This window comes from Acanthochromis polyacanthus, chromosome 3 (assembly GCF_021347895.1).
Source record: "Acanthochromis polyacanthus isolate Apoly-LR-REF ecotype Palm Island chromosome 3, KAUST_Apoly_ChrSc, whole genome shotgun sequence".
Classification (NCBI taxonomy): Eukaryota; Metazoa; Chordata; class Actinopteri; family Pomacentridae; genus Acanthochromis; species Acanthochromis polyacanthus.
Genome location: NC_067115.1, coordinates 46,554,568 through 46,575,317, shown reverse-complemented (window position 1 = coordinate 46,575,317; position 20,750 = coordinate 46,554,568). Strand labels below are relative to the sequence as shown.

The 20,750-nt window shown below is 38.8% G+C and overlaps 1 protein-coding gene and 1 long non-coding RNA gene across 2 annotated transcripts; both read left to right on the top strand.

Annotated features, from left to right (window-relative positions):
- The first annotated feature begins 328 nt into the window (after positions 1 to 328).
- LOC127533436 (trypsin-3-like) lies at positions 329 to 2,452 on the top strand. The gene is made up of 6 exons (XM_051946521.1): positions 329 to 410; positions 831 to 1,011; positions 1,196 to 1,381; positions 1,710 to 1,783; positions 1,917 to 2,074; positions 2,151 to 2,452. Exons 1-6 carry the CDS (start codon positions 374 to 376, stop codon positions 2,307 to 2,309), a joined length of 795 nt encoding a protein of 264 aa, XP_051802481.1. The 5' UTR covers positions 329 to 373; the 3' UTR covers positions 2,310 to 2,452.
- A 10,771-nt stretch (positions 2,453 to 13,223) lies between these two features.
- On the top strand, positions 13,224 to 14,149 carry LOC127533463 (uncharacterized). The gene is made up of 3 exons (XR_007941201.1): positions 13,224 to 13,278; positions 13,645 to 13,825; positions 14,010 to 14,149. It is a non-coding gene; the product is annotated as an uncharacterized LOC127533463 (long non-coding RNA).
- Positions 14,150 to 20,750: the final 6,601 nt, after the last annotated feature.

The window sequence follows — 20,750 nt, the reverse complement described above, 5'->3', positions numbered from 1 at the left end:
GGTAAATCAATCCACCTCTACTGTCATGTATTCACAATCAACTCAAGGGAAGAATTTAAATGGAAACTAATTGTTTTCCAATCAGTAGTTTGATGCACAGAATGATCAAGCAGATCTTGACACAATGCAACTGCACAACTTTGTGCATCTAATAAAAAAAAAAAAAAAAAACACCTCATGCAATGCAGGGTGGGGCACATTTGGCAAGTCTTCAAAGCTTTGCACAAGGGTGGAGAGTTTTGTGGCCAATGGGTTTGCTTTGATAAACTTTCAGGAGCGTATTGGTGGCTCATAGACCAATAGGACAACATGAACACATTTAAAAAGGCACCACTGTTACTGTAGTTCAGTCATTGGAGGATCAGTGACAGAGATGGCTCGTCTCACCTTTCTTCTTCTGCTGTGGGTCGGTGGGTACTCAACTGTTGTTAACAATCTACTTTAAAGGCATTACAGTTTACTGTGTCACTTGTTTATTTTGGGAATGCCATCATCATTCTTTCTGAGATACTATATATGTGTCTGTATATTTATGGAAAAATTACATAACATGTTAGATTAAATCAGTATTTTTAGGGGTTTGAGGCCTATAGTGTTGTTCTGGGAGTGGGACTTTTTGTTGTCTTTTTGTTTGGAGGTTAATATATTCATACTGACTGCATGTAATAACCAGAGGTACATTTATTATTGATTGTAAATATCTTCAAACTGTTGGGGTCCCTGCTGGACACTCACTTGTTTAATCCCCTGAAAGTAAATGTGCTGCTTTCTGAGTACAAACAACTTCTGATCTTATTCAAAGTCACCTGGTGGAGGACTTTCTCTTTCAGGCGTTGCAGTGAGCACAGTGGTAGATCTGCAGAAGAGAATCATCAGAGGTCATCGATGTGATCGTTATTTCCATGTCAGATTTCAAATGACTTCACCTAATGGGAATTACGCCTTGTGTGGAGGCTCTCTGATCAGTGAACGGTGGATTCTGACTGCTGCTCACTGCCTCCTGCCAGGAAGGTAAGAAACTCACATTATTACTGAGAATTCTGTAGCAACTGAACATAAATTCTATCTGGTATCCATGTTTTAGTGTTCTTGATGAGGTAAAATATAATGAGAGAAAAACTGGAATTGTATTGATGTGATTAAGCTGCATGTGTTTACTGTCTAATGTTTATCTTTAATTTCTACCCACATGTAGGACCATATTTGCATTTTTAGGTGTAGGTGATGCTGCTCAAAGAGTCCAAATCACAGCAAATCCTGTGATCTACACCACCAACAACAGACAACATGACCTCATGCTGCTGCAGCTACCTCCAAACCTAAACCTAAACCCTAACATTCAGCCTATAGCTCTTCCTAACTGTGGAAATCAACCCAGACAGTGAGTTGTGAGTTTTTCTGCATAAAATGATACGAAGCTGTTTATCCATAGGTGTAACAGATACAGACAACTAGAGCACTGCTGTAGAAAAGAACATTCTACATTCATGTTGTTTGTTTTGGATGAAAGAAAACATCTATGAGCCTTTTCTCAGCATTTGTTCCAGGGCTGGGAAACACAGCAGGACAAATAAGACAACAATGTTTCCTAGAAATTAGGTTCAGTTTCAAAGTCAGACTCAGTGTCTTGATTTCAATGCATTTTGTAAAATGCTTAATATAATATATGACCTAATCCTTTTGCTTTCATTGTTTTTCTTGTGTGATAGTGATCGTCATCATACTGTTGAGATAGCAGGACATGGTGCCATCGTTGCGGACTGGAATAATTATAATGAAAGGAGTGAGATGGTTTTGTCATTTTTTGTTCTACTTTTCATATATTAAGTTAATAGTCAACCATAAAAATGCCTCTTCTGCTTCCAGTGTATTTTATGGAAATATTTAAAAATGATTTTTTATGTTGATTTCTCTAGGACCTCGTGTAGTACCAGATCTCCACTGTGCAGACATCCCAGTTGTTGACTGTACAGACTACAGACATCATTTGCAGACAAATTTCCCAAACTTTTACCAAAACAAAAACTACCAACACTGGTTCTGTGGCCAAAGCCCTACAGTGGATGCATGTCATGTGAGTTGTGATAATTTTCAGATACATTAATATCTCAGTAAAAAGGGAAAACTAAGCATATTTCTCTCTCTTCCAGGGAGACTCTGGGGGAGGAGTGGTGTATAATGGCCAGATCTACGGTGTCTTTTCTTTTAGTGGAGATAATCAGTTTGCATGTGCTCAACCAGCTGCTTTTATGAACCTCTGCCATCCTGAGTACAATGCTTGGATCACTAGGATCCTAACAACTGGATAAAAAGCTTTAAGGTGTGACTAAGTGTAAACAGACTGAAATGCTTTCATCATATATATGTTGCTTTAGATTCCATCTTTGCAAGAACTGTTTTGCTAATTTATCTTTCTGCACAGTAGAATTTGCTGGTCAAAGGTCAAAGGCTGAGTAGAGTCGAGTAAAATGCCAAAGAGGATAAAATGATGAAAAAGTCAACTCCACTGTGACATCTCAGTGTTCTGTGGAAACACTTTTATGATCTTTATTCAATGCCTTAACTTTGGAGCAGCAGCAGACATGGTGGTCATATTTCACATTTGATCATATATTGAATTGTTGTCACTGATCCTTGATGTCCATTTAAACTCTGGTGATTGTAGAGATCTTCTCTGCTGCCGGGTTGAAGATTTGTGTGAAGCATTTACACATTAGTAATTCTAGCTTCTTCTGCAGCCATGTTCATGTTTAAAGGCTTAAGTCTGTTTTAAAGCTGTCAACACACTGATGTTAGATTTGATGGAGCAATGCTGAATCTAATAATTCTGCATTCAGCCTAAATAAAAATGTATCTGTAAAAAAATGTGTCTCAAATCCTTCATGAAGAAATTCACAGGTTGTATTTTGTTGTATGTTGTAAAAACAATAATGTTTAACTTGTCAGCTGCAAAACATTTCTATGTGAAGCTACAGTTTGATGTCAAAGTGGCGAAAATAGTTTTAAAGAAATGCACCCTTACTGACATCACATTAAACTGTGCTAGAAACATACACCATAAAAATGTATGCTTTTAACAGTTTTAACAATTCAGTGTTATTTTATAGATTTTTCCTGTTTTGTTAAATTACAGTGGAGTATTCGTAAAATCACAGAAAACATAATTTACATGTTAAAACTAAAAAACTGCGAAAAAACACAGGCTGCACGATTTTAATTGTAAATCTGTAAAAAAAAAAAAAAGTCTCACATTTTACAGACATTTTCCATTGTTTGAAAGAAAAAAAAATAAACTTAGGACTGAAAAATGGCATTTTCATTTGTAATGATTCTGACACTGATTGATAATGAAATGTGAAAATCAAATCTGACAAATGTAGTGTACTGAGGAGCAGAACATTCCAGAGAAACACACAAAGATCCAAAGATCTCAAAGCTGTAAATTTGATAAGACACCAGTTTAGAAGACAGTTAACCTAAAATCCACCTGCAAATGGAACATCTGCCAATCATAGAATAGAATAGAATAGAACAGCCACTTCACTGACCAGAACATACACTAGTTGGTGCACATCAGACTGAAATTTTGATGCAAAAAGCTCACCATCGGACTGATAAAAAATTTGTTCTATAAAAAGCAATTTCAATATATACATGTAAAAAATGATATAAATATACATATAAATATATATGTATAAATATATACACACACACACACACACACACACACACACACACACACACACACACACACACACACACACACACACACACACACACACACACACACACACACACACACACACACACACACACACACACACACACACACACACACACAAAAAACAAAATGTCAGCTATGAAACAATCGGACTGACATTGAAGGACATTTTGTTTTCCTCCTCACTTCTGTTGTGAAGATGATGTCACGGACTGAGCTGGTGGACCCGAGCAGAAAGCCACACTACCAGGGCTGGCTGAATGCAAGTGATTTATTGTTTGGGGTGAAAATGGTGGCTTTGTGGGGGAAAACCAGGGGGCAGGAGCGGGAGGTTCCAGACAGGAGTGGGGGTCCAGGCAGGAGTGGGGGTCCAGGCAGGAGTGGGGGGTCCAGGCAGGAGAAACCGGTGAAGGCTTGTCGGGGAGAGCCGGAGGGGAAGGAGGATGGCGGGGGATCCTGGACAGCTGACTGAGTAGAAACGGGAGAAAACAACGGCAGAAACTCAAAACAGAAAATGTTAAAGGCTCGAGCACAAACCGAACTGCATGGTTCTTGTTTAATACTCTGGCAGGGAGTGGAAGGCTGAGCCGGTACTTATTGTAGGGGTGAGTCGTTAGCAAGATGATTGTCAGCTGCCCGGGAGCCGTGGAGGAGGTTGATTGCCTGAGTGGAGTCAGCTGAGAAGCTAGACTCCACTCAGGCACCGAGCTGCAAGGGAAGAGACAGGGCAGGGGAGCAGATGGGAGATAGGCAGGCCAGGCAGGGCAGAGGAACAGATGAGAGACAGGCAGGGCAGAGGAGTGGATGGGAGACAGGCAGGGCAGAGGAACAGGAGAGGGGGAGAGAAGCATGAGCGGGAGGAAACAGATGGGAAAAGGGGTATTTGGGGATGTCAGGTGGGAAGGACGGAGGTGAGGAGGGAGCCCTGACAGATGACTTGACTGTTGGTCTTCCTCTTGTGTTTCACCTGAAACTCTCAATATGACTGTGGGATTCTATATTTTCCTGCTAGTTCCTGAAATCTGCTTTTAATTCTTGTCCTGAGGTCATTCAGGTCAGCAGCAGCATGACTCTGAGAACAACATACAGTGGTATGCAAAAATTTGGGCACCCCTGATAATTTTCAAGATTTTCCTTTATAAATCACTGGTTGTTCAGATCAGCAATTTCAGTTAAATACATCATATAGCCGACGAACACAGTGATATATGAGAAGTGAAATGAAGTTTATAGGATTTACAGAAAGTGTGCAATAATTATTTAAACAAAAGTAGACAGGTGCATAAATTTGGGCACTCCAACAGAAAAATTACATCAATATTAAGTAGATCCTCCTTTTGCAGAAATCTTCTTCTTTTCCTTTCGGCTTTTCCCTTCAGGGATCACCACAGTGAATCAGTTGCCTCCATCTAACCCTGTCTGCTGCATCCTCTTCTCTCACACCAACTACCTTCATGTCCTCTTTAACCACATCCATAAACCTCCTCTTTGGTCTTCCTCTAGGCCTCCTGCCTGGCAGTGGGAAACTCAGCATCCTTCTACCAATATATTCACTCTCTCTCCTCTGGATATGTCTGAACCATCTCAGTCTGGCCTCTCTGACTTTATCTCCTTTTGCAGAACAGCCTCTTCCTATAGCTTCCAGTGATGGTCTGAAATCTGGTTGAAGGTATTTTCGACCATTCTTCTTTACAAAACATCTCCAGTTCAGTCAGATTTGATGGTTTCCGAGCATGGACAGCCCGCTTTAAATCACACCACAGATTTTCAATAATATTCAGGTCTGGGGACTGAGACGGCCATTCCAGAACGTTCTACTTGTTCCTCTGCATGAATGCCTGAGTAGAATTTGAGCATATGTAAATGCTCTATATTTTATATCTAAAATATAACACAAACCTTCAAGGAGCAAAGATGTTATACAACACACAAACCACTTTAACTGTTTTAAAAGCGTATTCTTTCAACACCAAGGCTTCTCCTGTTGTGGCCACTCACACACAAGCTAAAAACCAGTAAAATTAAGTGATTCCTTTCTGTTAAGACATTTTAAAGGCACCTCAGGCCAGTGGGTAATTTTTTTTAACATTAAAAATTTAATCCTGGGTTCATGATAAACACTTCAAAGCTAGATCTTAAATTGTTAGCCATCTGTGAGTGTGTGGTTATAAATCCATGCAGCACTTTATAAGCATGGTGTCTAAAGTTGCTATACGGCGAGGGGACAGTGGGGGGGCGGTGTCGACCTGTCAAAATTTGACAGATTGACATCGCCCCAGTGAACATCAGCTGGTTTTTAACTACGTCACACACAACCTAGTGACACCTCTGACGAAGACGGAAATCTCTGTCGAAACACGTCAGGCAGAGTTTTGACAAAATTACGTAACTGATGACAGAAAAAGGTTAAAACACTTTATAAGCATGACGAGAGATTTTCTTTGTTGTTTTTCTTGTTTGTTTTTAACTGGAGGGGTATGCTGTTCCTCTTCCTTCTCGGTATACAGTTGTAGGTTTGCATCCAGTTCCAGGAAAACCAGTGAAAATCCAAGAAAAATCTGTGGTCTTTCCAAACCATGACATCATGCTCCTGAAGTTACTTAGCCGTGTTACTAACATTAATCCTGTACCTTTGACTGACAACAACGAATGCAGAACCAAGCCTGGGATGTGAAATAAATTTCTGTTAATATTCTGTGTTCAAGGTTTTCAAGGTGTTCATTCTTGAAATCTCCCTGGGGCTATCTCAAGAGTAAAGTGTACACGACTCGACCAAGAACTCTGGATGAGTTAAAACAGAGAATTCAGGATGAAATTCATAGTATCCCAGCTGAGACGTTGCAGCGGTCAATGAGGAATCTCAACAGCAGATTTCAAGAATGCATTCGTACAGGAGGACGCCACCTACAGGAAGTCATTTTAAAAAAATGAAAATTCCATCATTGTTTCTTAAATGGCATGTTTTAAGGTTTCAATTACTATGAATAAAATATTTTTCTTCCATCACTCTTGGTTTTATTGGATTGTTAAAAAGTTCCCGTTTTTTTGTGTCACCCTGTATTTGTGGAAAAAATCTTTTTTGTGTTTCAGAATTGGGGCTGCATTAGACAGACACAAACAAATGCAAATAATATTTTTCTTTGTTGTTTACAAGAAAAAATATCAAAACTAAATTCGACCAAACTGACCAAATACTCAATATTTCTTATTGTTATGGAACAGATCAATTTTAAGTTTTTAATGCTTTTGTAGAATTTGTTTAGTATTCTGGCTGTGATTGTATTCAAAGAAACTGCATTTGAAGATTTCACAAATGTATGGAGTGTCTGAAAACTTTTTCCACCACTGTAAATGGAAATAATGAAACGTAAATGTTGAACAAAAAACCTGAGATTTCAGATCTAGAGTTGATGTCTGTGATTCTTGTGTCTTTTGTGTTCACCTTAAAAGATGTTCACGTGTTTTGAAGCCAGAAATATTGAAGCACAGAACTGTGAACAAAATATGAAACTACTCATCAATTCACCACTAAAGGAGAAAAGCCCCAGATTAGTCACCAGTATAATTTACCTTCCATTATCTTCCCCAGTGCTGCTCCTTCAAATCTGTTCTCACTGTCTTGTGTCATGGCTGCTTATCTGAGTTGCAGATTGTAGTTTTTGGTAAAAAGATGAGAATGAATGAAAACATGTCAGCCTCTCAGCTGAAGTGTAAAACTGGAAGAAGTATTTAAAAGAAGGTAATTAGTTTACATTATACTACTTTTTGCAACTGCAATGTCCCCATTTATTGAATTTGTTCTTAAAACAAAATAAAAAATATATTTCCATGCAGTCAAACAGCTCCACAGTATGCAGCCTAAAACAGACTTCAATTGTGACTTTAGTAAAAATAAAGCTGGATACCTCTTTATTATTGTCATTACTTACACTTTATAAGTTATTGTCATGACTTGTTTGTGTGATTGAAAAGTCATTATATTTGCCATGATCAAGGTTGTTTTCCACAGTTAGAAGCTCAGAGGAGGTGAATGATCTGTAGTTCATTAGAATGAATTCAGTTCAGTTCATTTCAGCTCCGTTCAGTTCTGAAAGGCGTCGGTGTGTTTGTGAGGGGCCGAGGAGGGTAGAAGAGCAGTGAAAAGAATAATGCACCCTAACCTGAGGTAAGAGATGTGGAGAAGCCTGGAGATTTGTCAAAACAAAGGAGACTCATGTCAACCAGGGTCCAACAAAGACACAGACATTGTTTACTGTGTGAACAGGCCACAGAGGTGGTGGAACCAGTTCTATCCAGTCCTGCTCCTGGATCAGCTCATGGTCTGCATTTCCTCATTTCCCAGGAAACTTCCACAAATCCAGCTGATACCAAAGCCTCTTGTTTATTCTTTCATATGTCACATTTTTAAAACAAAGAAGACCAGAAACTACATGAGTCTTCTAAAGATCTACTAGTATTTTCTTCTCCACCTCCATGAAGAGACCGTGCTTAGTGGTAAGAATAAATGGACATGCAGAGTCCTTATATCCTGACCTGTATCCTACAAAACAACACTGAACATTTCTGGTTAACCTGTGACTGAGAGAAATTTGTACACCTAGTTGCTGTTTATGTCCTCAAATGTTTTTGAGTTGTTTCAGTTGATGTACAGTGTCATAAACAGGTGCATCATGGGGTAAATGTTTCCCTTCAGAATGTTCTCCATTGGACTGTTAAATTAACATACTGGTTTGACATTCTGCAGCTTTTACCCCGGTAGTTCTCTTGAGCAGCAAAATTTATGGCAAACCTGAATTTTGAATGGTAGTGATCCCATTTCCTATGATTGTCATCCATGTAAGATGACATCCTGTAAGTGAGCATCTGACTCCACAATATACACACGTGGACAAAATTGTTGGTACCCCTCAGTTAAAGAAGGAAAAACCCACAATTCTCATTGAAATCACTTGAAACTCACAAAAGTAACAATAAATAAAAATTTATTGAAAATTAAATAATCAAAAACAGCCATTACTTTTGAATTGTTGATTAACATAATTATTTAAAAAAACAAACTAATGAAACAGGCCTGGACAAAAATGATGGTACCTCTATAAAAGATTGAAAACTATTTGACCAGAGTGACATGATTAACTCAGGTGTGTCATTTAATTGACATCACAGGTGTTTCCAAACTCATAATCAGTCAGTCTGCCTATTTAAAGGGAGACAAGTAGTCACCCTGCTGTTTGGTGAAAAGGTGTGTACCACACTGAACATGGACAACAGAAAGCGAAGGAGAGAATTGTCCCAGGACATCCGAAAAAAAATTATAGACAAACATCTTAAAGGTAAAGGCTATAAGACCATCTCTAAACAGCTTGAAGTTCCTGTGACAACAGTGGCTCATATTATTCAGAAGTTCAAGACCCACGGGACAGTAGCCAACCTCCCTGGACGTGGCCGCAAGAGGAAAATTGATGACAAATTGAAGAGACGGATCGTTGGAATTGTATCCAAAGAGCCCAGAGCAACCTCCAAAGAAATTAAAGGTGAACTCCAAGGCCAAGGTACATCAGTGTCGGATCGCACCATTCGTCGTTGTTTGAGCCAAAGTGGACTTCATGGGAGACGACCAAGGAGGACACCACTGCTGAAAAAAACTCATAAAAAAGCCAGACTGGAATTTGCAAAAATGCATGTTGACAAGCCACAAAGCTTCTGGGAGAATGTCCTTTGGACAGATGAGACCAAACTGGAGCTTTTTAGTAAGGCACATCAACTCTATGTTCATAGACTCAAAAACCAAGCATACGAAGAAAAGAACACTGTCCCTACGGTGAAACATGGAGGAGGCTCAGTAATGTTTTGGGGCTGCTTTGCTGCATCTGGCACAGGGTGTCTTGAAAGTGTGCAAGGTACGATGAAATCTGAAGACTATCAAGGCATTCTGGAGAGAAATGTGCTGCCGAGTGTCAGAAAGCTTGGTCTCAGTCGCAGGTCATGGGTCTTCCAACAGGACAACCATCCAAAACACACAGCCAAAAACACCCAAGAATGGCTGAGAGAAAAGCGTTGGACTATTCTAAAGTGGCCTTCTATGAGCCCAGATCTGAATCCCATTGAACATATGTGGAAGGAGCTGAAACATGCCATTTGGAGAAGACACCCATCAAACCTGAGACAACTGGAGCTGTTTGCTCATGAGGAGTGGGCCAAAATACCTGTTGACAGCTGCAGAACGCTCATTGACAAATACAGAAATCGTTTAATTGCAGTGATTGCCTCAAAAGGTTGTGCAACAAAATATTAAGTTATGGGTACCATCATTTTTGTCCAGCCCTATTTCATTAGTTTGTTTTTTTAAAATAATTATGTTAATCAACAATTCAAAAGTGATGGCTGATTTTGATTATTTAATTTTCAATAAATTTTTATTTATTGTTACTTTTGTGAGTTTCAAGTGATTTCAGTGAGAATTGTGGGTTTTTCCTTCTTTAACTGAGGGGTACCAACAATTTTGTCCACGTGTGTATATGGAACTCTCTACTTCCATTCACTCAGCTACTAAAGATGGAGCTTATTTTTCTTTAAATGTTAAGCTGTTTTACTCTTTATCCTTTGATTGTTGATATAATCTGTAAAAAGTTGAGTTGAACAGTCTGTAATCCATGAGAATGATGTCAGTTCAGTTCATTCAGCTCCATTCAGTTCTGACGGGTGTTGGTGTGTTTGTGAGGGCAGAAGAGATTTGTACCATTTCAGAGAGTGAAACTTGACAAAAGTAGCATTCATTGAAGGCCCCCTGCAGTTTTCTACAAATTAACTACATTGTTCATTTTCCTTATTGTGGCCACATTTCAACAAATTGATACCTTTTGTTTAAATTACATTTTTAGTAGGCTCAACATCAAGACATCAGTTATTTTGTTCAAAAGCCTTTCAACTCCGTTTCTCTTCAACATGGACAGACATCCAGGATCTTTCTGTGAAAATTCCCCATTTCGTCAAATTGTTCAAGTTATTAAAGTGTTTGTAACAGAAATTTGTCCCAAAGCCACTCTGGTGTAAGTCTCAGTTCATATCATACCAGACCTTTAACCAGACTGACCTAAAGGAAATACAGATGTTGTTTATATCATTGTTTGCTTTTGCTGCTTCTGTCAAAATGTCAGCTATGAAACAGTTGGACTGACAGTGAATGACTTGTGTCCATGTTGTTTTTCTCCTCACTTCTGCTGTGAAGATGACTTGACTGTTGGTCTTCCTCTTGTGTTTCACTTGAAATCTTGAAGTTTAATCTGCATGTCAGGATGAAAAGTCAAACTGACACAAGGTGGTAACTGTGAGATTGTATATTTTCCATTTAGTTCCTGAAATCTGCTTTTAATTCTTGTCCTGAGGTCATTCAGGTCAGCAGCAGCATGATGTTGTCTTCTGAGAACAACATATTTCTGAAGTATAACACAAACATTTAAGGAGCAATGATGCTATACAACACACAAAACATTTTTACAAAGATCAGCAAAAGCTTCTTTTTAAAGCTGTGTCTCACTCAAAGTAAGGCCTTGTCCCTTAAACAAAGACATAAATCAAAGAACATTCTGTGAAAATCCTCTTTTTGCTCAAAAGATTCAAATTATTTGCCACAGAGACTTGTACAAATGCCACACAAAGATTGTACTGTTTGTCGCTGTGCTTTATGTTTTTATGCTGAAAGATAAATCATCTCCAAGTCTCAGGTGGCTGCACTCTGAAGCAGGTTTTCTTCAAGGATCCCTCACTATTTACCTGCATTGATCCTTTCCTCTGTCCCTTCCAGTGTCCCTGTCCATACTGCTGACCAGTACCACCATAGAATGATGATGCCACCACCATGTTTCACTGCAGGGATGGTAGACCAGATGATGAGCAGTGTCTCGTTACTGAAATTCAGATTATTTCCTTTTCCATTGATCTCCTTTCCTGAATATTCAGTTGAAGCAGATTCTTTAAAAGTCCAGGTACTTCCAGAGTTCTATTTAACAATTACCAAGACCAGCTAAAGGTTTTGAAGGAGTTTCACAGTTTTGATCTAATCTTTGTCTCTGCTTAATGTTGTCATAAAGATCTACAGTCCCTTTTCTTCAGAACTAGTTTCTTATTCTGGAATACAATATCAGTTATGGGACATAATATTACAGGTGTCGGACTTTCTAAAATAAGTTTGTCACAGGTGGATTCCAGTCAAGCTATACAGGACAATTAAAGCAAAAAGAAAAGATCCGACCATGATTTGCAATAACATGACGCATTAATAAGAAATAATAAGTGAGGTGTTCTGAATACTTTCTGAATCGACTGAACAGAGAATGGTTGACATGTGTCTGATTGTGCATCACATCTAAAGAACACAATTGAACATCTATGGTTGGACATGAAAACAGATCACAGTTCAGACTTTGAAGGAGGTCACTTCACACTGACCTTTCTCTGAGCCAGTTCATTGTGTCTGAGATTTGTGAACGAGATACAGTATATACCCAGTATGTAGTGTAGCAGACCTTTAACCAGACTGACCTGAAAGAAATACAGATGTTGTTTATATCATTGTTTGCTTTTGCTGCTTCTGTCAAAATGTCAGCTATGAAACAGTTGGACTGACACTGAAGGACTTGTGTCCATGTTCCTCCTCACTTCTGCTGTGAAGATGACTTGACTGTTGGTCTTCCTCTTGTGTTTCACTTGAAATCTTGAAGTTTAATCTGCATGTCAGGATGAAAAGTCAAACTGACACAAGGTGGTAACTGTGAGATTGTATATTTTCCATTTAGTTCCTGAAATCTGCTTTTAATTCTTGTCCTGTGTTCATTCAGGTCAGCAGCAGCATGATGTTGTCTTCTGAGAACAACATATTTCTGAAGTATAACACAAACCTTCAAGGAGCAAAGATGTTATACTACACACAAACTGATTTAAAAGTGTATTCTTTCAACACCAAGGCTTTTTTTGTTTGTTTTTTTGCAGTAAAATTGCCCATGGTGTTCTCCTGTTGTGCCCACTCACACACAAGCTGTTAACCAGTAAAACTAAGTGATTCCTTTCTATTGTAAAGATTTTCTGTTGCAATGATCAACAGAAGCCTCGACTGAAAGACATTTTGAAGGTACCTCAATGCAGTGGGTAAATCAATCCACCACTACTGTCATGTATTCACAATCAACTCAAGGGAAGAATTTAAATGGAAACTAATTGTTTTCCAATCAGTAGTTTAATGCACAGAACGACCAAGCAGATCATGACACAATGCAACTGCACAACTTTGTGCATGTAATTAAAAAAAAAAAAAAAAAAGCCCTCATGCAATGCAGGGTGGGGCACATTTGGCAAGTCTTCAAAGCTTTGCACAAGGGTGGAGAGTTTTGTGGCCAATGGGTTTGCTTTGATAAACTTTCATGAGGGTATTGGAGGCTCATAGACCAATAGGACAACGTGAACACATTTAAAAAGGCACCACTGTTACTGTAGTTCAGTCATTGGAGGATCAGTGACAGAGATGGCTCGTCTCACCTTTCTTCTCCTTCTCCTGTGGGTCGGTGGGTACTCAGCTGTTGTTAATCTACTTTAAAGGCATTACAATGTATTGTATATTGTCTGTATATTTATGGAGAAATTACATAACATGTTAGATTAAATCAGTATTTTTAGGGGTTTGAGGCCTATAGTGTTGTTCTGGGAGTGGGACTTTATGTTGTCTTTTTGTTTGGAGGTAAATATATTCATACTGACTGCATGTAATAACCAGAGGTACATTTATTATTGATTGTAAATATCTTCAAACTGTTGGAGTCCCTGCTGGACACTCACTTGTTTAATCCCCTGAAAGTAAATGTGCTGCTTTCTGAGTACAAACAACTACTGATCTTATTCAAAGTCACCTGGTGGAGGACTTTCTCTTTCAGGCACTGCAGTGAGCACAGTGGTAGATCTGCAGAAGAGAATCATCAGAGGTACACCATGTGATCGTCCGTACCACGTCAAACTTAGAGGAGTTGATCCTAACGGGGCTTCCAACTTCTGTGGAGGCTCTCTGATCAGTGAACGGTGGATTCTGACTGCTGCTCACTGCCTCCTGCCAGGAAGGTAAGAAACTCACATTATTACTGAGAATTCTGTAGCAACTGAACATAAATTCTATCTGGTATCCATGTTTTAGTGTTCTTGATGAGGTAAAATATAATGAGAGAAAAACTGGAATTGTATTGATGTGATTAAGCTGCATGTGTTTACTGTCTAACGTTTATCTTTAACTTCTGCCCACATGTAGGACCATGTTTGCATATTTAGGTGCAGGTGCTGCTGTTCGAAGAGTCCAAATCACAGCAAATCCTGTGAAGTACACCGACAACAACAACAGAGAACATGACCTCATGCTGCTGCAGCTACCTGGAAACTCTGGCATTCCACCTGTACCCCTTCCTGACTGTAGAAATCAACCCAGAATGTGAGTTGTGGGTTTTTCTGCATAAAATGATGTGAAGCTGTTTATCCACAGGTGTAACAGATACAGACAACTAGAGCACTGCTGTAGAAAAGAACATTCTGCATTCATGTAGTTTGTTTTGGATGAAAGAAAACATCTATGAGCCTTTTCTCAACATTTGTTCCAGGGCTGGGAAACACAGCAGGACAAATAAGACAACAATGTTTGATAGAAATTAGGTTCAGTTTCAAAGTCACACTCAATGTCTTGATTTCAATGCATTTTGTAAAATGCTTAATTTAATATATGACCTAATCCTTTTGCTTTCATTGTTTTTCTTGTGTGATAGTTCTCAGACTGTTGAGATACAAGGACATGCCGCCATCGTTGCGGACTGGACTAATAATAATCAAAGGAGTGAGATGGTTTTGCAATTTTTTGTTCTACTTTTCATATATATATGTATATATACAGTGCCTTGTGAAAGTATTCGGCCCCCTTGAACTTTTCAACCTTTCACCACATTTCAGGCTTCAAACATAAAGATATAAAATTTAAATTTTTTGTCAAGAATCAACAACAAGTGGGACACAATCGTGAAGTGGAATGAAATTTATTGGATATTTTAAACTTTTTTAACAAATAAAAACCTGAAAAGTGGGGCGTGCAATATTATTCGGCCCCCTTGCATTAATACTTTGTAGCGCCACCTTTTGCTGCAATTACAACTGCAAGTCGCTTGGGGTATGTCTCTATCAGTTTTGCACATCGAGAGACTGAAATTCTTGCCCATTCTTCCTTGCAAAACAGCTCGAGCTCAGTGAGGTTGGATGGAGAGCATTTGTGAACAGCAGTCTTCAGCTCTGCCCACAGATTCTGGATTGGATTCAGGTCTGGACTTTGACTTGGCCATTCTAACACCTGTTTATTTGTGAACCATTCCATTGTAGATTTGGCTTTATGTTTTGGATCATTGTCCTGTTGGAAGATAAATCTCCGTCCCAGTCTCAGGTCTTTTGCAGACTCCAACAGGTTTTCTTCCAGAATGCTCCTGTATTTGGCTCCATTCATCTTCCCATCAATTTTAACCATCTTCCCTGTCCCTGCTGAAGAAAAGCAGGCCCAAACCATGAGGCTGCCACCACCATGTTTGACAGTGGGGATGGTGTGTTCAGGGTGATGAGCTGTGTTGCTTTTACGCCAAACATATCGTTTTGAATTGTGGCCAAAAAGTTGGATTTTGGTTTCATCTGACCAGAGCACCTTCTTCCACATGTTTGGTGTGTCTCCCAGGTGGCTTGTGGCAAACTTCAAACCAGACTTTTTATGGATATCTTTGAGAAATGGCTTTCTTCTTGCCACTCTTCCATAAAGGCCAGATTTGTGCAGTGTACGACTGATTGTTGTCCTATGGACAGACTCTCCCACCTCAGCTGTAGATCTCTGCAGTTCATCCAGAGTGATCATGGGCCTCTTGGCTGCATCTCTGATCAGTCTTCTCCTTGTTCCAGGTGAAAGTTTAGAGGGACGGCCGGGTCTTGGTAGATTTGCAGTGGTCTGATACTCCTTCCATTTCAATATGATTGCTTGCACAGTGCTCCTTGAGATGTTTAAAGCTTGGGAAATCTTTTTGTATCCAAATCCGGCTTTAAACTTCTCCACAACAGTATCTCGGACCTGCCTGGTGTGTTCCTTGGTCTTCATGATGCTCTCTGCACTTTAAACAGAACCCTGAGACTATCACAGAGCAGGTGCATTTATACGGAGACTTGATTACACACAGGTGGATTCTATTTATCATCATCAGTCATTTAGGACAACATTGGATCATTCAGAGATCCTCACTGAACTTCTGGAGTGAGTTTGCTGCACTGAAAGTAAAGGGGCCGAATAATATTGCACACCCCACTTTTCAGTTTTTTATTTGTTAAAAAAGTATAAAATATCCAATAAATTTCATTCCACTTCACGATTGTGTCCCACTTGTTGTTGATTCTTGACAAAAAATCAAAATTTGATATCTTTATGTTTGAAGCCTGAAATGTGGCAAAAGGTTGAAAAGTTCAAGGGGGCTGAATACTTTCACAAGGTACTGTACATATCTTAATAGTCAAACATACAAACGCACAGACATTGACTGTATTAAAACCTCTTCTGCTTCCAATGTATTTTATGGAAACATTTAAAAATGATTTTTTTATGTTGATTTCTCTAGTACCTGATGAAGTACCAGATCTCCACTGTGCAGACATCCCAGTTGTTGACTGTACAAACCACAGACGTTATTTGCAGACAAATTTCCCAAACTTTTACCAAGACCATGGGTACCAAGACTGGTTCTGTGGCCAAAGCCCTACAGTGGATATATGTCTTGTGAGTTCTGATAATTTTCAGATACATTAATGTCTCAGTAAATAGGGAAATACTAAGCATAGTTCTCTCTCTTCCAGGGAGACTCTGGGGAGGAGTGGTGTATCAAGGCAGGATCTATGGTGTCATTTCTTTTACTGGAAATGGTGGCTTTGCATGTGCTGCACCAGCTGCTTTCATGAACCTCTGCAATCAAGAATACTTAAGATGGATAAAAGATACGATTAAAAAGCCAAAAAAAAGTGTGGTCTATTGTGTGGGTTAGGATAAACATTAAACTGAAGCTTAATCCTGAATATAATGCTTGGATCCAAAGAGCTATTGCCTGACAAAAAGCTTTAAGGTGTGACTAAGTGTAAACAGACTGAAATGCTTTCATCATATATATGTTGCTTTAGATTCCATCTTTGCAAGAACTGTTTTGCTAATTTATCTTTCTGCACAGTAGAATTTTGTGGTCAAAGGTCAAAGGCTGAGTAGAGTCGAGTAAAATGCCAAAGAGGATAAAATGATGAAAAAGTCAACTCCACTGTGACATCTCAGTGTTCTGTGGAAACACTTTTATGATCTTTATTCAATGCCTTAACTTTGGAGCAGCAGCAGACATGGTGGTCATATTTCACATTTGATCATATATTGAATTGTTGTCACTGATCCTTGATGTCCATTTAAACTCTGGTGATTGTAGAGATCTTCTCTGCTGCCGGGTTGAAGATTTGTGTGAAGCATTTACACATTAGTAATTCTTGCTTCTTCTGCAGCAATGTTCATGTTTAAAGGCTTAAGTCTGTTTTATAGTTGTCAACACACTGATATTAGATTTGATGGAGAAATACTGAATCTAATAATTCTGCATTCAGCCTAAATAAAATGTATCTGTAAAAAAAGTGTCTCAAATCCTTCATGAAGAAATTCACAGGTTGTATTTTGTTGTATGTTGTAAAAACAATAATGTTTAACTTGTCAGCTGCAAAACATTTCTATGTGAAGCTACAGTTTGATGTCAAAGTGGCGAAAATAGTTTTAAAGAAATGCACCCTTACTGACATCACATTAAACTGTGCCAGAAACATACACCATAAAAATGTATGCTTTTAACAGTTTTAACAATTCAGTGTTATTTTATAGATTTTTCCTGTTTTGTTAAATTACAGTGGAGTATTCGTAAAATCACAGAAAACATAATTTACATGTTAAAACTAAAAAACTGCGAAAAAACACAGGCTGCACGATTTTAATTGTAAATCTGTAAAAAAAAAAAAAGTCTCACATTTTACAGACATTTTGTTTGAAAGAGAAAAAAAAATAAACTTAGGACTGAAAAATGGCATTTTCATTTGTAATGATTCTGACACTGATTGATAATGAAATGTGAAAGTCAAATCTGACAAATGTAGTGTACTGAGGAGCAGAACATTCCAGAGAAACACACAAAGATCCAAAGATCTCAAAGCTGTAAATTTCATAAGACACCATTTTAGAAGACAGTTAACCTAAAATCCACCTGCAAATGGAGCATCTGCCAATCATAGAGTAGAATAGAATAGAACAGCCACTTTACTGACCAGAACATACACTAGTTGGTGCACATCAGACTGAAATTTTGATGCAAAAAGCTCACCATCGGACTGATAAGAAAATATTCAATATATACATGTATAAAATGATGTAAGTATTGAAGTTTAATCTGCAGGTCAGGATGAAAGTCAGTGTGTTAGCAGCCTATTGCTTTCTCCTGTTGTGCCCACTCACACACACGCTATAAACCAGTAAAATTGAGTGAGTCCTTTCTATTGTAAAGATTCATAAAGATTTAGACAACATAAAAATATATTTCCATGTCGTCAAACAGCACCAGTGTTATGATCCCTGCTCCAGCCTCTCTTCTTCTCCTTCCTCCTTGTCTCTCCTTCTTCCTGTCTTTGTCATCTGTCTCTCTTGCATCTCTCTCTCCTTGTCTTGTCCCTCTGGCTCCCTCTGTTTGTGTCTATTGCTCTCTGCGTCTGTCTGCCTGTCTCCCCTCACACCCTTCATGTTCCTTGAGTCACTCTTGAGCAGGGAGGGTAGATATTGCTGTAATTTGGGTAAATGGTTAATGTGAATGTTAACAGGAGAGAGCTTTTTTTAACAGTCTTAATTCCAACTCTACATTTGCCTTATAAAGCCGCATGCTCACTAGTAGTTCTAGGACTGTTGACTCTTTGTTCCTCCTGCGTCATTCTCTTTTGATAAGGATCAAATGTGTAGAATTGTGCTGCTTGTGTGGTTGTGTCGATAGACTTTCATAAGGCGATTGGTGGCTTGAAGACCAACACTGCAATGCTGACAGATTTAAAATATGCCAGTCACAAGAGTTCAGTCACTGACAGAATGAGAGGGATGGCTCGTCTGAAGCTTCTTCTCCTCTTGATGGGGCTTGGTGAGTAACTCAGAGTTGAGTCTTTTACTTTAATAGTTGAGATTTGGAGGTGAAGAGGTGAAATTCTAGGGACACAGTTGTCTCATTTACATTTGTGTCACATTAATCTTCAATTTTATTGTAGTCCTGGAGGACATTTGGCTTGAATTCAGGATTTTCTCACACATATTACAACCATATGCTGCTGGCAAAAACAATCAATTGCCAGTGAAATAGAAATATTAACATATCAGGCACACAGTGGTGAATGAACATGAAAAATACTAGCTGCTACCAAACCTACATTTGGGAATTGCCAGCGTGTGATGCAAAGTTTTTCAGCACACATACAAACAAATCCTCAACCAGTGAGCTGCTGAATAACTCGACTGCTGTTAACCTCAGCTGTGTTACAGATTCCTTCCTTCTTAAATATGCATTAAAAGACAGCAAAATAATCATCTGATAACTCAGTGCTGAGCTGGTGCAGTTATATTAGTAATAACCTGTAAATGAAGTATGTGAAAACAGCACAGAGCATTAGGCATCGACGTTGTGCGTTCACTTGCTGTAGCTCTGCTGAACATACTAAATCTTTGAACTGAACTAAGCAATTTGAATCAACAGATTCAAACCCTGCAGGTTATGAAGGCCTGCATGCTGCTGACTTAAGTACCAGTCTGTCAGTGTGTATCAAGGCAGAAAAGTAGAGTAGAAAAGATTCAGGGGTTGCTTTTGTTTTTTTTGCCAGCACTGTTTGATTCAGTGAGCTGGATCTCGTAGCATTTCTGCATCACTTTCAACACAATGGAAAAGCGCATACATTCTTTAAGTCTCTTAAGTCTCTGTCTCAAACTAACAGATTATTGAGACTCACCAGCTGAAGTTCAGTTTGTTGCCTACAGATGTTTGCAAGAGAATCTTCTCTGAGTTTGTAGAGAGGATCAGTCACAATCTGACTGCAAGCCACACTGCATACTTTACTTCAGATATGTGAGCAGTCCCTCACAGTCATAGTATTTGTAACATTGCAGCCATCCTTTGAGTCCTGAACTCCATCACAGTTGTCAGAATATCTTCATTTTACTGTCTGTAAAATAGCAGTTAGATTATCTTCACACATTTACAGAATTTACAGTGTTCAGAATATCATAAATGAACTAAACTGTTAGCAATTTGAACAGTTTAATATGCTGCTGTTGGGTTAGATTTCTTCCTTTGTTTATGAGTGCATTATTATGCATTATGTTACTTCATGCACTGTCCAGTCTCATGCCTATGACAAATATTGCATGGGATATTTGCCATGCATAATGGCCTTAAGATAATAACATGTATGCATATGCATGTTTATCAGTAATTTAAGCAAAAATAAATAGTATGGAGATGGACCACTGACCTCTCCTCTGTTATTACTCAGCCAGCCACACAAGCACACACTGCTTCCTGCATTGTCTCTGAATGTTGACATTAGCCAACATCAGGTGGGTCATTTCACCTCATAGTTCTGAATAAAAGTCAAAAATCCTCTGAGTCACATACAGTAAAAAGTGTAAAAAGTAATTCAGCGCAGTGGGCTCACAATGCAAAACAACAATTACACAGATCATAGTTGATCTTACTTATTTCTCTGCTGTCGCTTCACAAAGGACAAAGCTGCTGATAAGTGACCATGACTTTGCATAAATGTGTAGAGTGTTGCAGCCAATAGGGTTTGATAAGGACTCAGGATGTGACTGGTGGCTTTGCAGGGGTCATTTGTTAACAGAAAGTTCTGCCATTACAGAGAGAACCACAGCAATGACGTGCCCGACGCT

Coding starts and splice junctions, on each gene's coding strand:
- LOC127533436 (XM_051946521.1), top strand. CDS start 374: ATGGCTCGTCTCACCTTTCTTCTTCTGCTGTGGGTCG. Junction 411..830: donor TCTTCTTCTGCTGTGGGTCG/GTGGGTACTCAA, acceptor TTTCTCTTTCAG/GCGTTGCAGTGAGCACAGTG. Junction 1,012..1,195: donor CACTGCCTCCTGCCAGGAAG/GTAAGAAACTCA, acceptor ACCCACATGTAG/GACCATATTTGCATTTTTAG.